General features: G+C 37.8%; 1 protein-coding gene across 5 annotated transcripts; it reads right to left on the bottom strand.

Annotated features, from left to right (window-relative positions):
* Window positions 1-1,372: 1,372 nt before the first annotated feature.
* Window positions 1,373-19,005, bottom strand: LOC128018188 (dipeptidyl peptidase 9). Of its 5 annotated transcripts, none has more exons than XM_052603544.1 (21): window positions 18,825-19,003; window positions 17,545-17,635; window positions 17,226-17,464; window positions 16,121-16,233; window positions 15,841-16,014; window positions 15,567-15,738; window positions 12,781-12,891; window positions 12,501-12,629; window positions 12,327-12,388; window positions 12,140-12,240; window positions 10,062-10,239; window positions 9,702-9,861; window positions 9,307-9,386; window positions 7,969-8,121; window positions 5,462-5,597; window positions 5,237-5,382; window positions 5,006-5,152; window positions 3,176-3,328; window positions 2,788-2,930; window positions 2,110-2,221; window positions 1,373-2,038 (listed from the first exon to the last, which is right to left on the bottom strand). In XM_052603544.1, exons 2-21 carry the CDS (start codon window positions 17,598-17,600, stop codon window positions 1,946-1,948), a joined length of 2,658 nt encoding a protein of 885 aa, XP_052459504.1. In that variant the 5' UTR covers window positions 17,601-17,635; window positions 18,825-19,003; the 3' UTR covers window positions 1,373-1,945. The 5 variants fall into 5 exon arrangements, with proteins under 5 accessions (XP_052459504.1, XP_052459505.1, XP_052459508.1 ...); XM_052603545.1 differs by having other exon boundaries at window positions 15,567-15,735; XM_052603548.1 differs by lacking the exon at window positions 3,176-3,328 and having other exon boundaries at window positions 15,567-15,735; window positions 18,825-19,005.
* Window positions 19,006-19,267: the final 262 nt, after the last annotated feature.

Below are 19,267 nucleotides of genomic sequence, written 5' to 3'. Positions count from 1 at the left end.
AAATGACCTCTGATATGATTGGCTAACCTCTTTACCATAAGTTGATTGTACAGCACATTGGTTAACCTTGCGTTGTTTTAATCGTGCTCAATGAATAAAATAAAACAAACACCTTTGCAAGAGAAATAACATGGACAATTTTACTGTTGAGTGTGGAGTGTCGCTATATCATAAGGCACTGACTCCACAAGACCTCTGAATGTGTCCTGCGGTACCTGGAACCAAGACATTGGCAGCATATCCTTTAAGTTAAACCACCGCATAGTCAGGAGCTCCACACAAGACTAGACATTTTGGAAATGTTCTTAGTCGTCTAGCCATTACTAACTGTCCCGTGTCAAAGTCACTTTTTCCTGCTTCCAACCCATGAAATTCAAGAACTGACTGTTCACAACTATAAGAAAGGTGCTTTGTTAACAATCTGGAGCTCAGCACCTCTAAAACAAAGTAGCTGGTCATGGGCTTCAGGAAGAAAAAAAAAGAAGAGGAAACTGCATCTCTCTGCAGCACCACGGGAGACAGAGTGACCAGCTTCAAACTCCCAGACACAGATCTCCAAGACTTTTTTAGGATGTTAAGGAAAGCCAATCTGTGTCCTTTTATCAATGCTCAATAGAATGCATACACGCCAAGAGTTTGCTAATGCTTCTTCAGCAAAGTGTGGATTTGCTTCACCAACACAACCAACAGTGGAGACGCATCATATACAACATATAATAGTCACTTTCCTACAGGTACGGTTTACTAACAAGGTGACAGCGCCAACTACTGGCCCGGCATAATCATTACAGCGTTTTTGGACACTTTCACGGATATGTGAAAACGCAAATAGTTTTGAAAACTTTGTCCTGTATATGTTTAACTTTTTAAAAACACAAGGGAAATGACTGTTCATGACTACATTGTTGTCATCTAAACGTAGCCTAAAATACTTCCATTATATATTGGATATTATATTTGCATTCTAATTTCATTGCACAATCAACTGCACTATCAGATGAGAACAAAATTTGTCACTGTTATTGTCTTCCCAGTCACTCTTATGGTACAGAAGAATACCATTTGTGCTGTTTTTATAATTTACAAACTATGTAACACTAATTATTTTCCTGTTTATTAATGTGAGGTGATGCAATGCTTTGAATCCGCACTGCATAAAGCACTATATAAATAAATGTGATATAACTCACCTTTTCATGATCCAATCAGTTCCCAGTGGATAAAATATTAAATATTTTTGAGCCCCTTAGAGAAATGCATCATTTTACAAAAGTAAATCAAAAGTAAATGGCTTATTTCAAGTAATTTCAAGTGGAAAAAATCTTCTACTTTGACTAAAACAATGCATAAATGGAAGATAAATGACCCCAACTTCATAAAAAATATGTTCCTTTAATAATACACACTTAAAATATGAACTGCAGGTAGTAGTGTGAGGTGTCCTTACGTGAGAGCCACTAGACTGTGGCTACCATTGATGCTGGAATTCATGTTGGACCGAAACACGACTGCAGTCATAGAACTGAAAAAGCTTAAGTTAAAGGAGCAGTTAACGGGAAGAGGGGGCGGTAAGAGCATTTCTGTACGTTATGTGTAGAAATCCAGTCTCTGTATTCTGATCAGCCACTAACTACAAATTTTTAAAAATAAAGACACGTTTGGCAACATAATCAGTGTTTCAAAGGGAGCCGGAAAGGAAACATTACCTAGATGTGGCACATGATCCAAAACTTGTTTATGAGCTAAATGAGCTACTGGGTTCTTCTCCGTTCTCGGATGTGTCCTTTCTGTTAAAAGTGTGCCGACATGCACAAAATCACATGGAGTTTGGGGACAAGTCTGTTTGTGGCTGCTGCAAAGACACTCCTTCCAGAAAGAGTGTGAGAAAGCAAAGGCGGGTTGGGCTGGAGGAAGCAGAGGAGGCTGGGAAAGGAGAAGGCGCTCATCAGAGGTGCTGCTGGAGGAAGTACAGTAGCATGATCTCGTAGTGCTCTCCGGACTCAGGACAGCGGATGCTGTGCCTCTCATTGGGGTAGATCTACAGAGAATGCGAATTAATTATGTGGCTAACATTATAAGGTTATATTTCTGTGTACTCTGTTCTCAAACCTGTAGCTGATATGGCTTTCCTGCACGGATGAGTTGAGACACCAGGAAGTTGGTGTGGAAAAAGTGCACGTTTTCATCAAGGAACCCATGTAAAATAAGTAATCGGTTTGGCCTTGGAAAAAAAGCAGCACAAAACACAAAAGAAAATATGACTAACAGTGCATTCTGGAAGGATTTATTTATAAAGTTGGACTGAACTGAAGAATGTAATTTTCCTCGATTTCAAACGGCCTTAGAATGGATTTCTAACGCCTCGAAATTGTCACGTGGAAATTTACATCTGGTCTTTTCACGATCGGATCGCTATCCGACCAGAGAAATCACATTAAGTGACCAGGTCCAAGCTATCAGAACTTCATCTTCATTTTTTGGCCATATAAATAACTCGGTTTGGGTGTTTCATCCCCGAGTCTGAGCTCCACATTCTTCATGTTTCATAATATGAGCCATAAAGTCTGATGTATCACATATGACACTTAAAAAAATATCTATAAATTACTTTAATATATATGCATCAGCTATTCAATAAAAACAGAAATCAGCTGAGTGTTATCTCATGCTTTACTAAACGACTTCAGTTGGCGAGGAGCAGATCCCGAGAGGAAGCTGTATGCGGATAACACATAATCCGAGTGAACCAAGCGTGGTGTGTGCTCTGAATGAGCCGCAGTAACTCACTCGCTGGGAAGCTTGTCCACGTGCAGGGCGACGGAGCCCGCCTCATACCCCTGCTGGTTATTTTCAGGCACGTCCATGTAGCGTTCGGTGTAGCCGGTATCGTACGCCATCCACACCGTCACAGGAGCTCCTGCTACGGCCACCTGGAGCACAGAACGGCTAACATGCTTAACTTATGATATAAATAAATAAAAAACTCTTAAATAAAATAAAAAACGTTGATTGACTGTCATTACAATTTTAGTAAAGCAACAAACATCAGCAATTCAACATCTGGTAAGGTGCATTTGAGAGGCCACCTGCTGGTTAAAGTAGGTTTTCTCGATTTATATTCTTGGGTGAATTATTTAAGATGAAGCCATGACACCGGGGCAGCTGTAAATCTCACCTTGAAGATGTTTGGCCTGTGAATGAGGCCCATGAGAGACAGGAATCCACCATAAGACCAACCATGGATGGCAACTCGACTCATGTCGACGAACTTGTAGTTCTCTGCTACATACTGAAGTCCCTCCACCTGATCTTCAATCTCCACCTGCCCCTGAGGAGCAGCAATATATATCAAAAACTACATACACTGCCATTCAAAGTTTGGGGTGGGAAAGATTGTTTGTGAAAAGTTTCTAGTGCTCAGTAAGGCCGCATTTATTTGATAAAAACTGTAAAAACAGTAATATCGTGAAATTTTACTTGATTTTATATATGTGACCCTAGAACACAAAACAAGTCTTAAGTCACTGAGGCATATTTCTAGCAATAGCCAAAAATAAATTGTATGGGTCAAAAATCATTCGAATTTAAAGTAAAGATCGTGTTCCATGAAAATAGTGTACATTTTCTAATTTAAATATATTAAAACTTTATTTTTGATTAGTAATATGCATTGCGAAGAACTTCATTTGGACAAGTTTAAAGGCAATTTTCTCAACTGTTGTTTTATTTATTTTTGTGCACCCTCAGATTCCAGGTTTTCTTATTTATTCAGCTTTCAGATCATGCATAAATCTCAATTTCCAAAAATTTACTCTTTATGACCAGTTTTGCGGTCTAGGGTCATATATATATATATATATATACACACACACACACACATATATACACACACACACACACACACACACACATATATAGCATACTGTTATTTATTCCTTGTGATGTCAAAGTAGAATTTTCAATGTCACATGATCCTTTAGAAATCATTCTATTATGCTTTTTTTTTATTATTATTAAATTAATTTGAATGGAAATACTTTGTTAAATTCTAAACGTCTTAATTGTCATTTTTGTGACACTCATGTTATAATTAAAAAGTAAAAAAAATGAATTAATAATTGTTCAAAAATAAATTAAGCCCCAAAACCTTTAAAGAATTGCATATATACAGTCACTGTCAGCAAGTACAATCTAGTATTCATGCCAAATAAACCTTAGATATTTCTGGATGAATGCTACGTGGTTTTTGCTTACTGGTTTAAAACTAATCATAAAAATGTTTCCTTCAATAATCAAAATGTCATCAAATGAAGCAGTACTCATGTGCCAGTGTTATTACACACACTGACTTCACATCAGACATAAGTGACCTTCTAAAAGCTTTGATGCATATGAGTTGGTCAGAACTGGAGGTGTCTAATTCAGTCTCTGTGTTACATGTGTGATCACTCGGTAATCACTTTAACACCTGAACACTTCACCACCAATCATCCAGACAGCTTAAATTGCCGCATGATCATATTTGCGTCTATATAAAGCATTTATGCAACCGGCTTTCAATGCATGCTGGCCGACCTTTTAAAAGCAGGCGATAATGTGTTAAATGTGAGACTGTTTATAATCTCAGGTTCAGACAGCACTCACATGCCAACAGATCATGGGCCACGTGATGCACACTGCTCAGAAAAATGCTACGTGCTGCAATCTGAGTGACTGACTCGCTCTCATCTCTACTGCTACATGTACACAGCAGAAGTGGCACAGAAGTGCTTCTGATGGGTCTTCCTACATACTCTTTAAAGCTGGTGAGAGGTGGGATAAACGCATGTAAGATACTTGTGGTTGAGCTGGGTCTTAATACTTCATTTTGAGCAGGCACAGAGCTGCCTTAACTCAGCTGCCTTTGTTTTGCATATGTCATTCAATTCCTGTTGAAGCGTTCAGTTCTCTTGCCGAAATCGGCTGATGTCTGGTTACACAAAACTAGACTATGAGATCTAGTTACCATTTTGTTTTTAAGGGCCCCTTCAAACTTGAGGCCTCTTTGGCATGAGCCTCTTCCGTCAATGACCACCACAGCATAACCCAGAGACGCCAGCGTGTTCAGACGCAGATACTTCACACCCTTGTAAGAGTTATTCACTAACTGCACCTGAAAAATAAATTAAAACCGGAAAACGGATGTTAAACAGGGCATTTTCAGAAATGTATAGTGACACTTGTCAACCAAACCCACCTGTGGGCCGCCGTACACGAACAGGATTGTGGGGTGTTTTTTGCCTGGTTTCAGGTTGTGAGGTTTGTACAGCATTCCATAGAGCTGGAAACCAGAACTGGCTGGGAAGCTGAATATCTCCGGAGGCACGTAATCAGCCGGACAACCTGCACAGACAGAAGCAAACCTGTTATAAGAGCATGTGTTACTGTTCCCATCACCCGGAGCTCACGGCCCTGCTCTCACCTGTAGCCTCCATCATGCTCGCCCAGAACTCCGGCTCTTTGTGCAGGGGGTCACTGTCCGAACCCGTCAGTTTGTAGACGTGAACGCACGGAGGCGTGCTCACGTTACTGTAGTGGCTAATGAACATGTCGAAGTTCTGTTTTAGAAACAGGAGAAACACACAAATCATGAGGAAGAGTGACTGATGGCTCTGCAAAGGCCTGTCAGGAAACACAGCTTGCTTTGCTTCAAGCTAGTTTATTGAGATTATTTGTCCTGGGCCATTAGACTGAAAGCTCTATATTTGTTCATACAATTCATGTAGTATACTTTACCTGTAGTTTGGAATAATTTTACTTAAGTCTCTTATGCTCACCAAGGCTGCAAAAAAGTATGTACCGTATTTTACTGTAAGTCACACTTTTTTTTTCATAGTTTGGCTGGTCCTGCGACTTATTTATCAAAATTAATTTGACATGAACCGAGAGAAATGAACCAAGAGAAAACATTACCGTCTCCAGCTGTGAGAGGGCGCTCTATACTGCTCAGTGCTCCTGTAGTCTACACTGAAGACATAGAGCGCCCTCTCACAGCTGGAGATGGTAATGTTTTATCTTGGTTCTAAATAAATGCGACTTATAGTCCGGTGCAACTTATATATGATTTTTTCCCCGCCATGATGTATTTTTGGACTGATGCAACTTATACTCAGGTGCGACTTATAGTCCGAAAAATTGATGCAAGGATGCATTCAATTGTGTCACTGATGGCTACTGAAAATTCAGCTTTATCACACAAAGATGCATACTGAAATATGGAAACAGATATTTTTAATTTTAATATAAAAAAAAACTGTATTTCTACTTTTTGACCAAATAAATGCAGCCTTAGTGAGAGACTACTTACAAAAAAATAAAATAAAAATTAATTACTCCAAACTCCACTGCAGTACTGTAATATTTAGTCCTAGGTATGGTTTTCAATAAACATATTTATCATTTTTTACCTATAACGATATAAATAATATTAAGAATTGTATACAAAGTGTATTCATAATACATTAAATTGCTAGTATTATGCAATTTCCAATATTGGCTTTCATGCAGTGTTTAATGTAGCAAAGTTGTAAAGGTGAAAGTGCACAATAAATAAAGTTATTATCTCCCAAAATAAATAATAGACTCCGAACAGCTGAAAGGAGGCGTTAGTATTTGAATCCACTTCTGTGATGGCAAACGTCATGGGGAAACATATTTGTATAATGCTATGTTCTACGTTGGCCGGCCGCGAACAACGCGTCGTTCTGCTCATGACTGCTTCTCTATTCTCGCGAGTTCAACGCGGCATTCACAAAACACTTCCTGTTGAAAGATGGATCAGTTTCATGTTTATTGGACCAGCTGAACCACTGAATCACAACCTGTAAGTACGGTAAATAATCGATTAACTTTTATTTTCGGACCCACTTTATATTAAGTGGCCTTAACTACTATGTACTTACATTTTAATTAATAATTTAGTACAATGTACTTATTGTGTACATACATGTTTTTACATTGTACTTGTATTAAAAAAAAAAAAAACGACATTTAATTACATCTGTATTTAATTTCTGTAATTACATTTATAATTACACTGTTGTTATACTTTACACCTTAATCCACCCTTAAACTTACCCATACCCCCAACCCTCTCCCTAACCTTACCCCATCCCTCCTCAATAGCAGCAAAAGTGTTTTACAATACAATATGAACACAATAAGTACATTGTACTTATTTCTTTATGTAAGTACATAGTAGTTAAGGCCACCTAATATAAAGTGGGACCATATTTTCTATAGAGAGTTCAAAATACAGAACTATTGAAATGGGCGTATCGTTTCTGACACCCCTGTACTCCGTAGACCAATCACGACAGACTAGACCATCCGACCAATCAGAGCACAGCAAGCTCACATGAAGGAGGGGTTTAGAGAGACTGAATCTTTGAACTGCTTCAAACGAATCGCAAATTGAGAATCGCCGGAAACTGAGATGATATTAAATGCATATTTAAAGAAAACAAAAGCGTTTTTACTTTATAATACATTAAAGTGCCCCTATTATTTGTTTTCATGAAGTGTGCAATAAAACTTTAAGTGAATAAAAACATCCTGCAAAACTTTAAATTACAGGCATGATGAACGATCGACCAATCACCGCAGATTAGTGTCATGCAAAGCAGGGGAAAAAAATTAATAGTTAAACGAAGTCATTTGGAAGTCATTGTGCAAATAGGTAAAAATAAATGCATATTATAAGACTATGAAAGTGTTTTGTGTGGATGGACTTTTATCACTGTAGGGTGGCTGTGTCCACACACTGATGAGACACATTTATATGCAAACACCATGTTAAAGTGCATTTTGCATCCGATGTGTCCTTTAACAGTGTCTCGCATACGCGCACACACGCACACGCACGCACACACACACACACACACACACACACACACACACACACACACACACACACACACACACACTCACCTGGCTAACTGAGCAGCTGTGAGAGAAACCCGGCTTAGTAAGTCTGACAATATCTCCAGGAGATTCGTAGCTCACGACATACAGATGGTGCTCAAGTGGAGTATCTTTTGTTCCCTGGAAATACACCAGTTTGGTTTCTTCGTTGACCCAGATCTGCAAATCAAGATGAAGGTAAAAAAAACAAAAAGTGTTACCAAATGTAACGGGGTCCTACTATTAAGTAAAACTCCATGAATTCTATATAAATAAATTCTAGGTTACTTTATTAAACGCTTGTGAAATCACTAGGAATGCTTTTGGACCAGAATCAGAAGATAAAGATCTTCTCACTGGAGCAAAGGTAAGTAATACGTATAATAGTGTGATCTAGAAATAGTCTATAATCCATAAATTACACAGCATAAAAGAAAATAAAGAAAAGCAACAACCAATAGAGAAAAATAATAATGTATTGTTATGATTGGTTATTCGTTGACTTCAGTCATTCTCTTTTAAATTGGCAATGAAATGACAAAATGAGCAAAATACCAAAATAACAATGAATAAATTGAAAAATAAAAAAAGGAATAAGAAAAATGAAAATTCAAAATCCCCAAATCAAGGTTCAGATTCAGAATACAGAAATTAATAATAATTTCCACACACTAAATTTCAAAATCAGTTTCTCAGTTTTTTCCGTTCAAACTCTTTGTCTTAATGTTCAGTTGAGTTTCAGTTTAAGATCAGTGTCTATCTCAAATTAAAAAATATAAAGCAATGTTCATCAAAAGTGGAAAAATTTAATCCAGGAGAGAAAAAAAAATGTATCCACATCTTGGAAAAAGATGGGGGGGACCCGGCCAAGGAAAGGTATAAATCAAAATAAAATTAATAAAAGTTTCTCTCCGGAAAAGATGTTGATTAAATCTCTTGAGTCTGTCTAATCACAACCTCGTTCTAACATAAGTTAACATTAAAAAAAACTATATACATCAATGGTTTAAACTTCAAACTTGATAATAATCTAGATTTGATTACTCAAATGATTCTCATTACATTTATCATTCACAACTGCGTCTGCTCTCGTTCAAGTTCACTATCGTTTTTATTGCTTGTGCGCTATCTTTTGCAGGGAGGGGCGGGACTAACCTTTGACCTCACTACTCAACTTTAGCGATTTCCTTTTTCTAGATTTATAATATACTGTAAATTAAATTCAATCTGCATTTTCATATAAATACTAGAGATATATTAATAAAAATAAAATATTTATTAATTACTAGTGATCTTGTTACTAACCTGGGTTACACAAACATATGGGTCATTTGTATTTTAACGTCATTAGATATAGCGTCAAACCTTTGAGCCGTGTCTGGCCAAGATTTCCCACTCTCCACTCGTTAAAGCCACCTCCTCCTCTATCGGGCACCTGAAATCATCTGAACAAAACATTCAAGTGTAAATGTTTAAAATATTGAAATGTTAATGAACTATTGATTTTGACTATATAACTTATTATTAACTATTGAGTGTTCCTGTAGCTCAAGTGGTAGAGCATTGTGTTATCAAGCGTTGGGGGTTTGATTCCCCGGGAACACATGATTTATAGCCTGAATGCACTGTAAGTCGCTTTTGATAGAAGCGTCTGCTAAATGCACACATTTAATTAAAAAAATGTATTACAATTTAAAATTTAATTTAAATAGATTGAATGTATAATGTTTGTTAAACGAGGTTTAGTTGGAGCGTCTGACCGTCTGCAGGACTGTAGTCTCTGGTCCACTGCTGGCAGCCCGGCTGTAAGACACTGGTTATTCTGTACAGATGGCAGAAGCCCGTTTGTGATTCGTTCACCCACAGGAAGGTGATCTTGTCATTAGATGTTTGAATGAAGGGATAGAAGATATCATGGACCTGTTGGAAAATAGGACAAGAAATAAATATTTAATTCGATTTCACTGACATCAAACTTTGAAAGGTACCAACAGTGTAACAACTAAAGACATTCTTCCAGGTCTCTATTAGCAGTACGGTGTTAAATATCTTTCAGGCATGTCTGAGGTCTGCTGGCAGCTCTACGCTTGGGTCAGTGACTCTCTTCTCTTCATCCTCACATTGATCCAGATGTCGGTGAGCTCCTCGTAGATGATGAAGGGCTGGACTCCCTCAGGCATGGCCTCCACAAGCTCCTCCCACTGTGGATCCTCCACGCTCGCCGCTATGAAGAGCGCAGGCGGTAACAGCACTAACTGCAGCTTCTGCTGACTGCGGTCCAGCAGCTCGGCCCAGGCACTGAGAAGAGACAACAAGAGCACATGTGCATCGCTGAGTTACTACTGAGGTATTAATAACTATTTGGAATTAGTTTTGATATCAATAGTTTTCATTTATATCTAAATTTGAAAGTTTTAGTAATTCTGCTGTTTATTCTTTATAATGAACATTGTTTTAAATGTCTATTTAGGTTTATTAATTTGTATCTAAATTTTAGTTTTAGTTAAGTACATCAAGTGAAACGGAACAAAAATTTTAAATGCTGCATTGGCAACTAGGCGAAATAAATAAAATAAGAATTTTGTTTTTTTTTTCAATATTTTTTTTCAGTTAACATTTCATTTAAGTAACAAAAATGTTTCAGGTAACTATAATAACCCTGGTATGAAAACGGATTAAATTGTCCACACCCGCAATGGTTCTAACTAATAACTTGCCAAAAAAAAATAAAGTTGAATTTCTTTTAATGCTGGGCCACAAAACGGTAACTATCGCCCATATCAGTTTAATCAGTAAAATGATAACAAGGCCGCATATTTATGCGGGGGGTCGCATTTTTTTTAAATACGCCGCTCTTTTGCCGCATAAATTGCCAATTTCAGGAAGCAAAATATGCGGGGCTAGCATGATTTCATAATCCCTGTATTTTCGTTGCAAAAAACTCACATATATATTAGCAGAAAGTTGAAAAATGTTGCGTTTACTTCACACAAGTAAAGCGCCATTTTCCCCTATTGCCATGGGAAACTTTAAATTACGTGACCTGAACATCATCTGCAAACCCCGCGGTGAAACCAGGGTGAAACTTGAAGCACGCAAATCATTCTTATTTGCCAACAAAAATAAGCGCAAAAAAACGCGCAAAGCAGTTTCCCGATTTGTTACTTGACAGTGGAGCCAAATTATATTGCGAAAACTTGTGAAAACTGCGGTTTGATGAAATAGAGAAAAAAAGGTGATTCCCCCAACACACCCTTCTCACTAGGCTACTAACACTGTTGTAGTTTTATTCAGAAGTTGATGCAACTTTACAGTTGTAAGATTGTACTTTTTTGTTACAGAACAGTACCAAAAATTTACAGTTGTAATTATATTAGTAGTATGTAAATTAATTTACGTTGCAGTAAGAGATTGCAACTTAAGTATTCTGTGATTTAGTATGCTCGCTTATCATAGGAAGTAATAAGAAATTACTCTTTACATTAAGGGAGTAGCCTAGTGAGAAAAAGGTGTTGGGGGAATCACCTTTTTTCTCTTTTTCATCAAACCGCAGTTTTTCTGACTGTGATTTAAACCAGTTTAAAGCCGGATGAAATAGCGCTGAAAAACGTTAGAGAAACTGTGTGCAACGATCAGTCAGAAGACTTTAAATCTACAAATCATCATCATTTACCAGGCATCACCAACACTATCATTGTGACAGAAATCTTGTATATTCATATCAAATGTTATTATATTATTAATTTAGATGTTTATTAAATGCATTAAAGAAGTAATGGAATAGAATTACAGTATTTTTTGTAAAATAAACCTATATGGTTACATTTTTGCCATGGTATTGAGGTGCTACATGTGTGATTTTAACTGTGATCTCTTGATCTAAATGTTTGCTACTATGGAAGAACAACGGTTAAACGGAGTAAAATAACTAAAATAAAAATTTCACCATATACAAAAGACAATTTTAACTGATGTTCCTGTTTTTTATAATGAGCATAAATATACATCTGCATCTCAAGCTGCTTTCAAATGTGCATTTTCTAAAAGACATAATGTAATAATAATAATAATATTGCAGGTTAAACTGCAAGCTGTGCTGAAGAAATAATCCGGCTTCAGGGCCTTGACACAATAATCAATCATTGTAACATTGCCTTTAAAGTCAAAAGAAACACCGATTTGACTTCTTGTTGCTTACAATTTGCCGTCTTTTGTCCATCCAGCTCTTGCGATGTACTCAACCCCAGGAAAGAGCGTGGTGAACGGGAGAACAAGCTCTTTGTTTTGTGCGCTAATAATCTACAAACAATAATAAGAGAACATTATAAACCCTTTTAAATCCAGGCATAAAGAAAGCAGAAGTGAGCCTGGACACAGGCACATACCTTGCCGTGTTGGTCGGTTCGAATCTTGGCTATTTTCAGGCTAATTTGAGGATTCTTACTTCCTACAAGCGTCAAGAAGGGGTTATTAGCATAACACTACCTATATTTCAGTGTGGTGATTCATTTGCATATATGCATATGTTCGTGTTGTCTTAAGAGTGTGTTTGTGATTACCGGTGCGAGGATATCTGTACACATCTGCCTTGCGCTCCTCCAGAGCTGGCGAGGGCACATGAATAATCTCTACTTCTGACTCGTCGACCTCCTCGTACAGTAGCTGGAGCGTCCTGCCTCCATCTGCGTCTGCAAGCCAACAAGAACAGGATGACAAGGGTACGCTGCAGGTGGCTTTTTGTATATTTTGTGTATAAAAGGGCAAATGTACAAAAAAATTCCAATGGGGGGCCTTCAATCCAAAAAGACTGACAACTCCTGCTTTGTGTGTTTCACAAACCTTCAGGAGCAGCTGGAGACCACCAGTATCCTGTGAAGCGGTCAAACTCTTCCTGGATCACAAAGGTTGCCACACCAGCAGACTTTGGGTCTTCCTTGACGTTATTCAATCCTGGACAAGCGTTGCAGAAATATCAGATTTATTCAATGTAACCTCATGTGCTTTCTAGACGGATCCATGCTCCAAAGCATTCTAAGGGGCAGTGTACACAACAATCTTTACAGCCAAAAAATGTATTTTTTCCTGTTCGTTTACGCGACGACAAAGTTTCTCGGGACTGAAAATGCATATTTTTGAATACAGGTTTCAAAGTTCACGTTTTTGAGAACTTCACCGTTATCGTTTCTGTGTAAACATCAAACACGGGAATCTTTGAAAACGGTGACGTTCCTGACACACCTGACAACGGTGTGTCAGGTACGTAGACATGCACAGTACATGTCGATTTTAAAGACAAGTGAGAACAAACATACACAACAATGGAGGAGTACATGGTACTGTTGCTGCTGCTCAAGAGTTTGCTAACGCTTCTTCAGCAAAGTGTGGATTTACTTCACCAATACAACCAACAGTGGAGATGCATCATATACAACATATAATCATCACTTCGCTACAGGTACGGTTGACTAACAAGGTGACAGCGCCAACTACTGGCCTGGCATAAGCAATACAGCGTTTATGGCTGTTTTAGCGGATGTGTATAACGCAGATCGTTTTTTTTTTTTTTTGAGGGGGGATTTAGGGATTTTTTTTCTTCTTTTTTTAAACTAAAATCATACAACCTAAACGTTTCATCACCCAGTGTAAAATGTATAATATGTTGCTGATTTATATTTATATTGTGAGGAAGATGCTTAAAAAGAACTTACTTAGATTTCAAACTCTCTCTGACTTGAATTTGTGAAATAAAATAAGAGTAGATAAATGACAATCAATGGCACTGACAAATACAATAACAAAATATAAAATTAATTGTGCTTTAAGTTTTCAGATAGGTATAACAGTAATATTCAAATACCACAGAAACTGAATAATTTAACTTCAAAATAACACTGGTTTTAGTCTTCAATGTATAAATAGTAGGGTTCGGTATCGATTGGGTTTTATTCGATACTGGTGCCATTTCGATACTTTTAAAACGATACCGGTGTCTGACCGATACTTCTATGAAAATAAACAAATAAAAAAGACAACATTAAAGAACATTGAAACTACATAAAATAAATCCATAGCTTTCACACGCTCCTTGGATGCTCTCATTTCCCAAGATTCACTTACTTTAAGGCTAATAAATGTATTTCACGATCCGAGTCATTATTTAACACAACCACACACAATGTTTCTACTGTATCTCTGTCAATCACTCTGATAGTTAAACTCAGTTCTGTGAATGACTGTATGCTCATTCTTTATAAAGTAGCGACATTGTCGTTTGTAAAGTACAGTCTTAGGCACATTAGTATTTTCACCCCAAAAAAAGGGTTTTTAAGACAGTTATTTATATTCCATTTACATTTACATTTATTCATTTAGCAGACGCTTTTATCCAAAGCGACTTACAGATGAAGATTATATTATATTATATCTTTTGATTTAGTATGTCAGTAGGAAATATCAGTTTACATTTCCAAACATTCATTTTGCCATTAATTGTAATAATATTCTAGTGAGATTGTTGAATGCACAAGCAGTCTAACCACAGACTGCCCAAGATTAAGACTTTTGTACAGTAGTGTATGTATAAAGTACATTAAATTAAGTATAAATAAGTGTAATTAAAGCCTGCATTCATATGTGTTAAGGGCTTGATTGTCGCTGGAGGAAAGAGCTGTGGTGTGAGGAGCGGAAACTTTACAGTAGATGAGAAACCGGTATTTAATGGTACTTATGACAAAGAACTTCACAGATACAGATATTCAAACAATCTATCGATAAACACACACCGTGTGTCCTCTGTTTCTGTTTGAGTCCGCGCTGAAAGACGGGAGGAGACCGGTCTGATGCTGTTTTCACGTGACATTTAAAAGCACTGACTCTGAGGCGATCACGAATTTGAGTACAGTTTATGAAGCCCCGCTAAAAAAGCCTAGCGACGCCCATGCTTCCTGTGCACATTTCAGAGAATAACAAATATTTTAATCGATCGCTTAGGCATTTAAGAGCCACCGAAACCATATTGGTACCGGGTTTCGGTACCCAACCCTAATAAATAGACAGCAGCAGGGTTATTTAGGTTGCGGTCTCTTTAAGACCCCATGCACTGATATAACTGTCGCACAAGTTCAAGCCCTGAGACAAAAAAGGAATATTCACCAAAAACCTACATCTGTTGTTAATTTACTCGCCCTCAGGCCAAAACATTTTCTTCAGTAAAGTAGATTTTTAGTTGAAAACTTGGCAATTCATAAAATGCAAGTCAACAGATTAGGTTCACATGCGCAACCTCAACAGGAAACAAAAAATTGCAAAAAGAGCCAGTTCCCTGGAGCTTTGGATGGCATGTAATGATGTAAATAATGTTCAGTTTCTTGCACAGACTGATCGTGGCGCTTCGTAAGACCTCAATATATCGTCAGGAGCCACAGATATTCATTCTGTGTTGCCTGTATGTGTTTATTTTTACTTCTTTACTACAGAAAAAACCTCACCTGCGTCTTGAATGGTGAGTAAATTACCAGCAATTTTTCTTTTTTGGGTCAACTATCCCTTTAAGTTAAAAAGAATCCAGAATACATCCTCAGTAGTCAACACTATAGCTGCTACTGTACACTAACAGTTCAACAAACCTTTATGACAGAAGGTAAGTCTTCGCTCCTCTGCGGTTTCGATATTGGTCACCCACAGGTCGTTATTATTTATGAAGGCAATGAAACTGGGATGACCAGGCGAGATCTTGGGGTCCATGCGAATCCCTGAGCACTGCGTCTTGATTTCCACTGGCTTCATTGGGGCAGCCTGCTAAACATCACAGGACTTTCAGCCATTTGCACACAGAGCTTTGCAGAAATTTCCCACAAAGGTTAAAGTGAGCACAGCAGAAGAAAAATGAGCTAGACTCACAATGAAGCCGTTATGGCCACCATCACGGCAATAGAAAAGGCTGTTGCTTGCTTGGAAGAGGAAAAGGCCGCTCTGTGCGTGATAGTCATAGGAGGTGATGCCGAAGACCCCCAGACGCTTCCTCTCACGGAGAAGCTCCTCCTCACGGGAATATACACCATGATGCGGAGTCGCCTGTAGAAAGACACAAAATAATCGTATTAATTATGTCATAAACCTTTCATATATGTGGTTTTGTAGCAGTTAGCGTAATACAGAGCAAAACATGGAGGAAAGATACCTGGAAGTGATCTAACATCTGTTTCCATGATAACACCAGGAGGGCTTCCTTCCGTATTTTCTTTGGGATTTCAGAGTACAATAATGAGTTTTCTCTGCTCCCATACGGCATTCCTGTTTAAGCATGACCAGGTGAAACGTTAGGTAAGATTACAGAAACCGGGCGCAAACTCAACAGAAATGCAGAAGAACCTGACTCATGCGAATCATCTGATATTATAATAAAGAAAAAGTCTCATGTTGTTCACCATAACCTCATTAATCTTCCTTATACATATTATTCCTACGATTAAATAGTTGTTTTTTTAATGAATACTTTCAACATGTATTAAACTGATCAAAAGTGACAGTACAGACATTCATAATGTTATGAAAAAACTATTTCACATAAATGGTTCTTTCAAACTTTTTAACAAAGAGTTATAAAATAAATAAATAAATAAACACATCAGTTTCAACAAAACAATCAAGCAGCACAACTAGTGGTTAGTACTATGTCTGAACGATTAATCGAATGCGATTGTCATGTGCATTTTGTTAGTTAACTTGGTTCTGTAATTGGCAATAAATCATCACTTGCTTTCAGATGGAGCAGCATTTACTACAAAGAGCCACAGTTCACTGACAAGTTACACAGACACAAAAAAAAAAAAAAATCCACTAACATTTTCATTTTCATATTCTCCAAATTCACTTAACATCAGTTGCATGTTGAAAATAAGTGATGTGACTTCTTACACAGAACAAGGCACGCAACATATTTCATAGTTTTCTAAGCGGTGATAACAGCACTGCATTAGAAATATACTTCATTTTAATATAAAATAAGAAGAAGAACTCCGATAAACCTTATATTGTCGTAGTCGTGTGTTCATTAGTCACATTGAATCAACAATTAATTTCTAAAAACTTGCCATGTTTAAAAAAAAAAAAAAAAAAGATTTTACATTCTCTTTGTGATGAAGACTCTTTTGTGTCATGGAACATTACCATAAAACAACCACTGGCTTAAAAGCAGGACTATTTTAGAAATGAAATGAGGAACTGATGCATCTGTTGATTCAAGAAGCTCGTGAAAACGGCTGACGCTGAAGGGAAAACGTTACCAAGGTAGTAGAGCCGGTGCGAGTGAGGGCCGGACTCGTCATGCTTCTGAACGAACTGGAAGTCATGGGGCGCCTTGTTAATGATCATTCCCGAATACTTCCGGCTGCCGTGAATGATGTCACGCAGGCCATCCCACGAGTGCTTCTCCACGAAAAACTGGGAGGGGACGTCGTCCATTTCCACCACCTCTGTGCTGTCTGAGATCTCGTCTACTGCGCTCATTCTGACAGCTGCAAAACTAGCACAGGAGCGATTCATCAGTCTAGCATTCAAGAGCCGCTCGATCTATGACAAACAGTCTGGAAAACATGCCTTTACCTTTTCCAACTACCTTCAGTTTCGTCTTCAAGTTTCACCCTTTTTCCTCTATGCATTAACCAGCACACAACCCTCAACAAGATCTGTCAACCTGGAGGAAAGAGAAGAAAATGGTCAGAACGTGCATTTATGCCATGGTTTACTTCTCGGTTACAATAACGTAATGTCTTTAAATGATCTTCGTCGGAGGCTTTTCTCATGAAAGATCTGATAAGCTATTTTCTGGGGTTAACTGCATGTCATCATTTAAAGCTCACAGCTTTAATATACCAATATCTGTAGAAACTGAAACAGCATGATTGGAAACAGCTTCAGAGCAGTGAAACCTGCTCGTACAGGACAACATGACTAAATCTCTCTTCTTATTTAGAAATGTTCCTCAATGAAAACATAATACACTGAGCTTTGATTGTCTGATTGTTGACATATGAGGATCAAATGTGTACAGCTAGCAGCGTTTAATCTGTATTACAGAAATTACACACACACACACACACAAACAAGTTTAAGGGTTTTTCAGCTGTCAAATTTTGGGGGAAACCAAAATTTTCATTATTCAACTCATGCTGCCGTTTCAGTTGCGTTCATGAGGTCTGATTTACTTTGGCCTTCACGTTCATTCCCTAAAATTTGATGTGGGCGTCATCTGTTTTCCCAATTTCTCTTCGACAGAAACAGCAGTTCGGAAGGTTCCTCCGATCGCCTAAAATACCGCACGCCCACGCGACGACAGTCACACACATTCTTGCCTTTTAGCTCCATTAGCGCAGATAAACAGTCTTTACTAGCGGCTAATGCATGTTTACAGAGAAACGAGGTGTTTTAAACCGAGCTGTATGTGATTGTGTTTTACATGACTGGTGTCAGGAACAGCTGATGAACGCCGGTTATTTGTGTGAGATCTGTCAGTGCTAACAGTTAGCCGTGCTGCTAACTGAACCTGCATGACAGGAAGTCAAGTCAATGACAACATTCCACTTTTGAGTTATAATTATTTTATCGCTTATGAATCATGCGTCCTACAAAACAGATATCACGTAGATCCAGCAGTGAATAATAATTGTAATATTAATAATAGCAATAACACCAGGAGATATCATAATGTTGGCACATCATCAGTTTCCTGCTCAATCAGCTGAGCTTCATATCGCCTCATTATTACAGATGATGATCATAATGTCAGAGATTATCAGATCGGCCTGTGCTCACGGGCCGCTCACAGCGAACCGCTTTGTTATCAACATTATCACTGCGATTCATGATCGCGCGCGGGTACTCACAGGTAAGTTAGACCCTCAAGGAAAACTCTCATCTGTGACCTGCTTATTTCCTAAACGTATTTGCTGGTAAAAACACAGTCCATAAGCATGAGAACAAGCACAAAGCGACCGTCATGAGTGCTGAGGAACACCAACCGAACATCATCAGCCGCCCACACCGGAAGCGCTGACGAACTCCTACTTCCGCTTTCCGTCTAGTCGTCGCATTCGCTCCAAATGTATAAAATATAAACGCTTTATTTTTGTTTTAAACATACATATATAGTAGATAAAACTATAAAACATCAACTTATTGCAATTTTCATTTATGTTTCATGTATGTATAACGTAAATATTTAGAATATACACAAAAGTCCTGTTAAATACCGTTTCTCGCCAAATTTCTCACAAAATCCTTTGTTTGCTTTGTGAATAAAGTTGAAATTAAAATAAAAAACATAAAG

The sequence above is a fragment of the Carassius gibelio genome, chromosome A8, assembly GCF_023724105.1.
Source record: "Carassius gibelio isolate Cgi1373 ecotype wild population from Czech Republic chromosome A8, carGib1.2-hapl.c, whole genome shotgun sequence".
Classification (NCBI taxonomy): domain Eukaryota; kingdom Metazoa; phylum Chordata; class Actinopteri; order Cypriniformes; family Cyprinidae; genus Carassius; species Carassius gibelio.
The sequence above is the reverse complement of the archived record's forward strand: the minus strand, read 5'-3'. Positions and strand labels throughout refer to the sequence as shown.

Bases quoted from the DNA above. Each gene is read 5' to 3' on its own strand.
- LOC128018188 (XM_052603544.1), bottom strand. From the start codon at position 17,600: ATGCATAGAGGAAAAAGGGTGAAACTTGAAGACGAAACTGAAGGTAGT. The intron at 15,739-15,840 runs GTGAGTCTAGCT...TGTGATGTTTAG, and splicing joins GTGGCCATAACGGCTTCATT to CAGGCTGCCCCAATGAAGCC. The intron at 12,241-12,326 runs GTATGTGCCTGT...TATTGTTTGTAG, and splicing joins GAACCGACCAACACGGCAAG to ATTATTAGCGCACAAAACAA.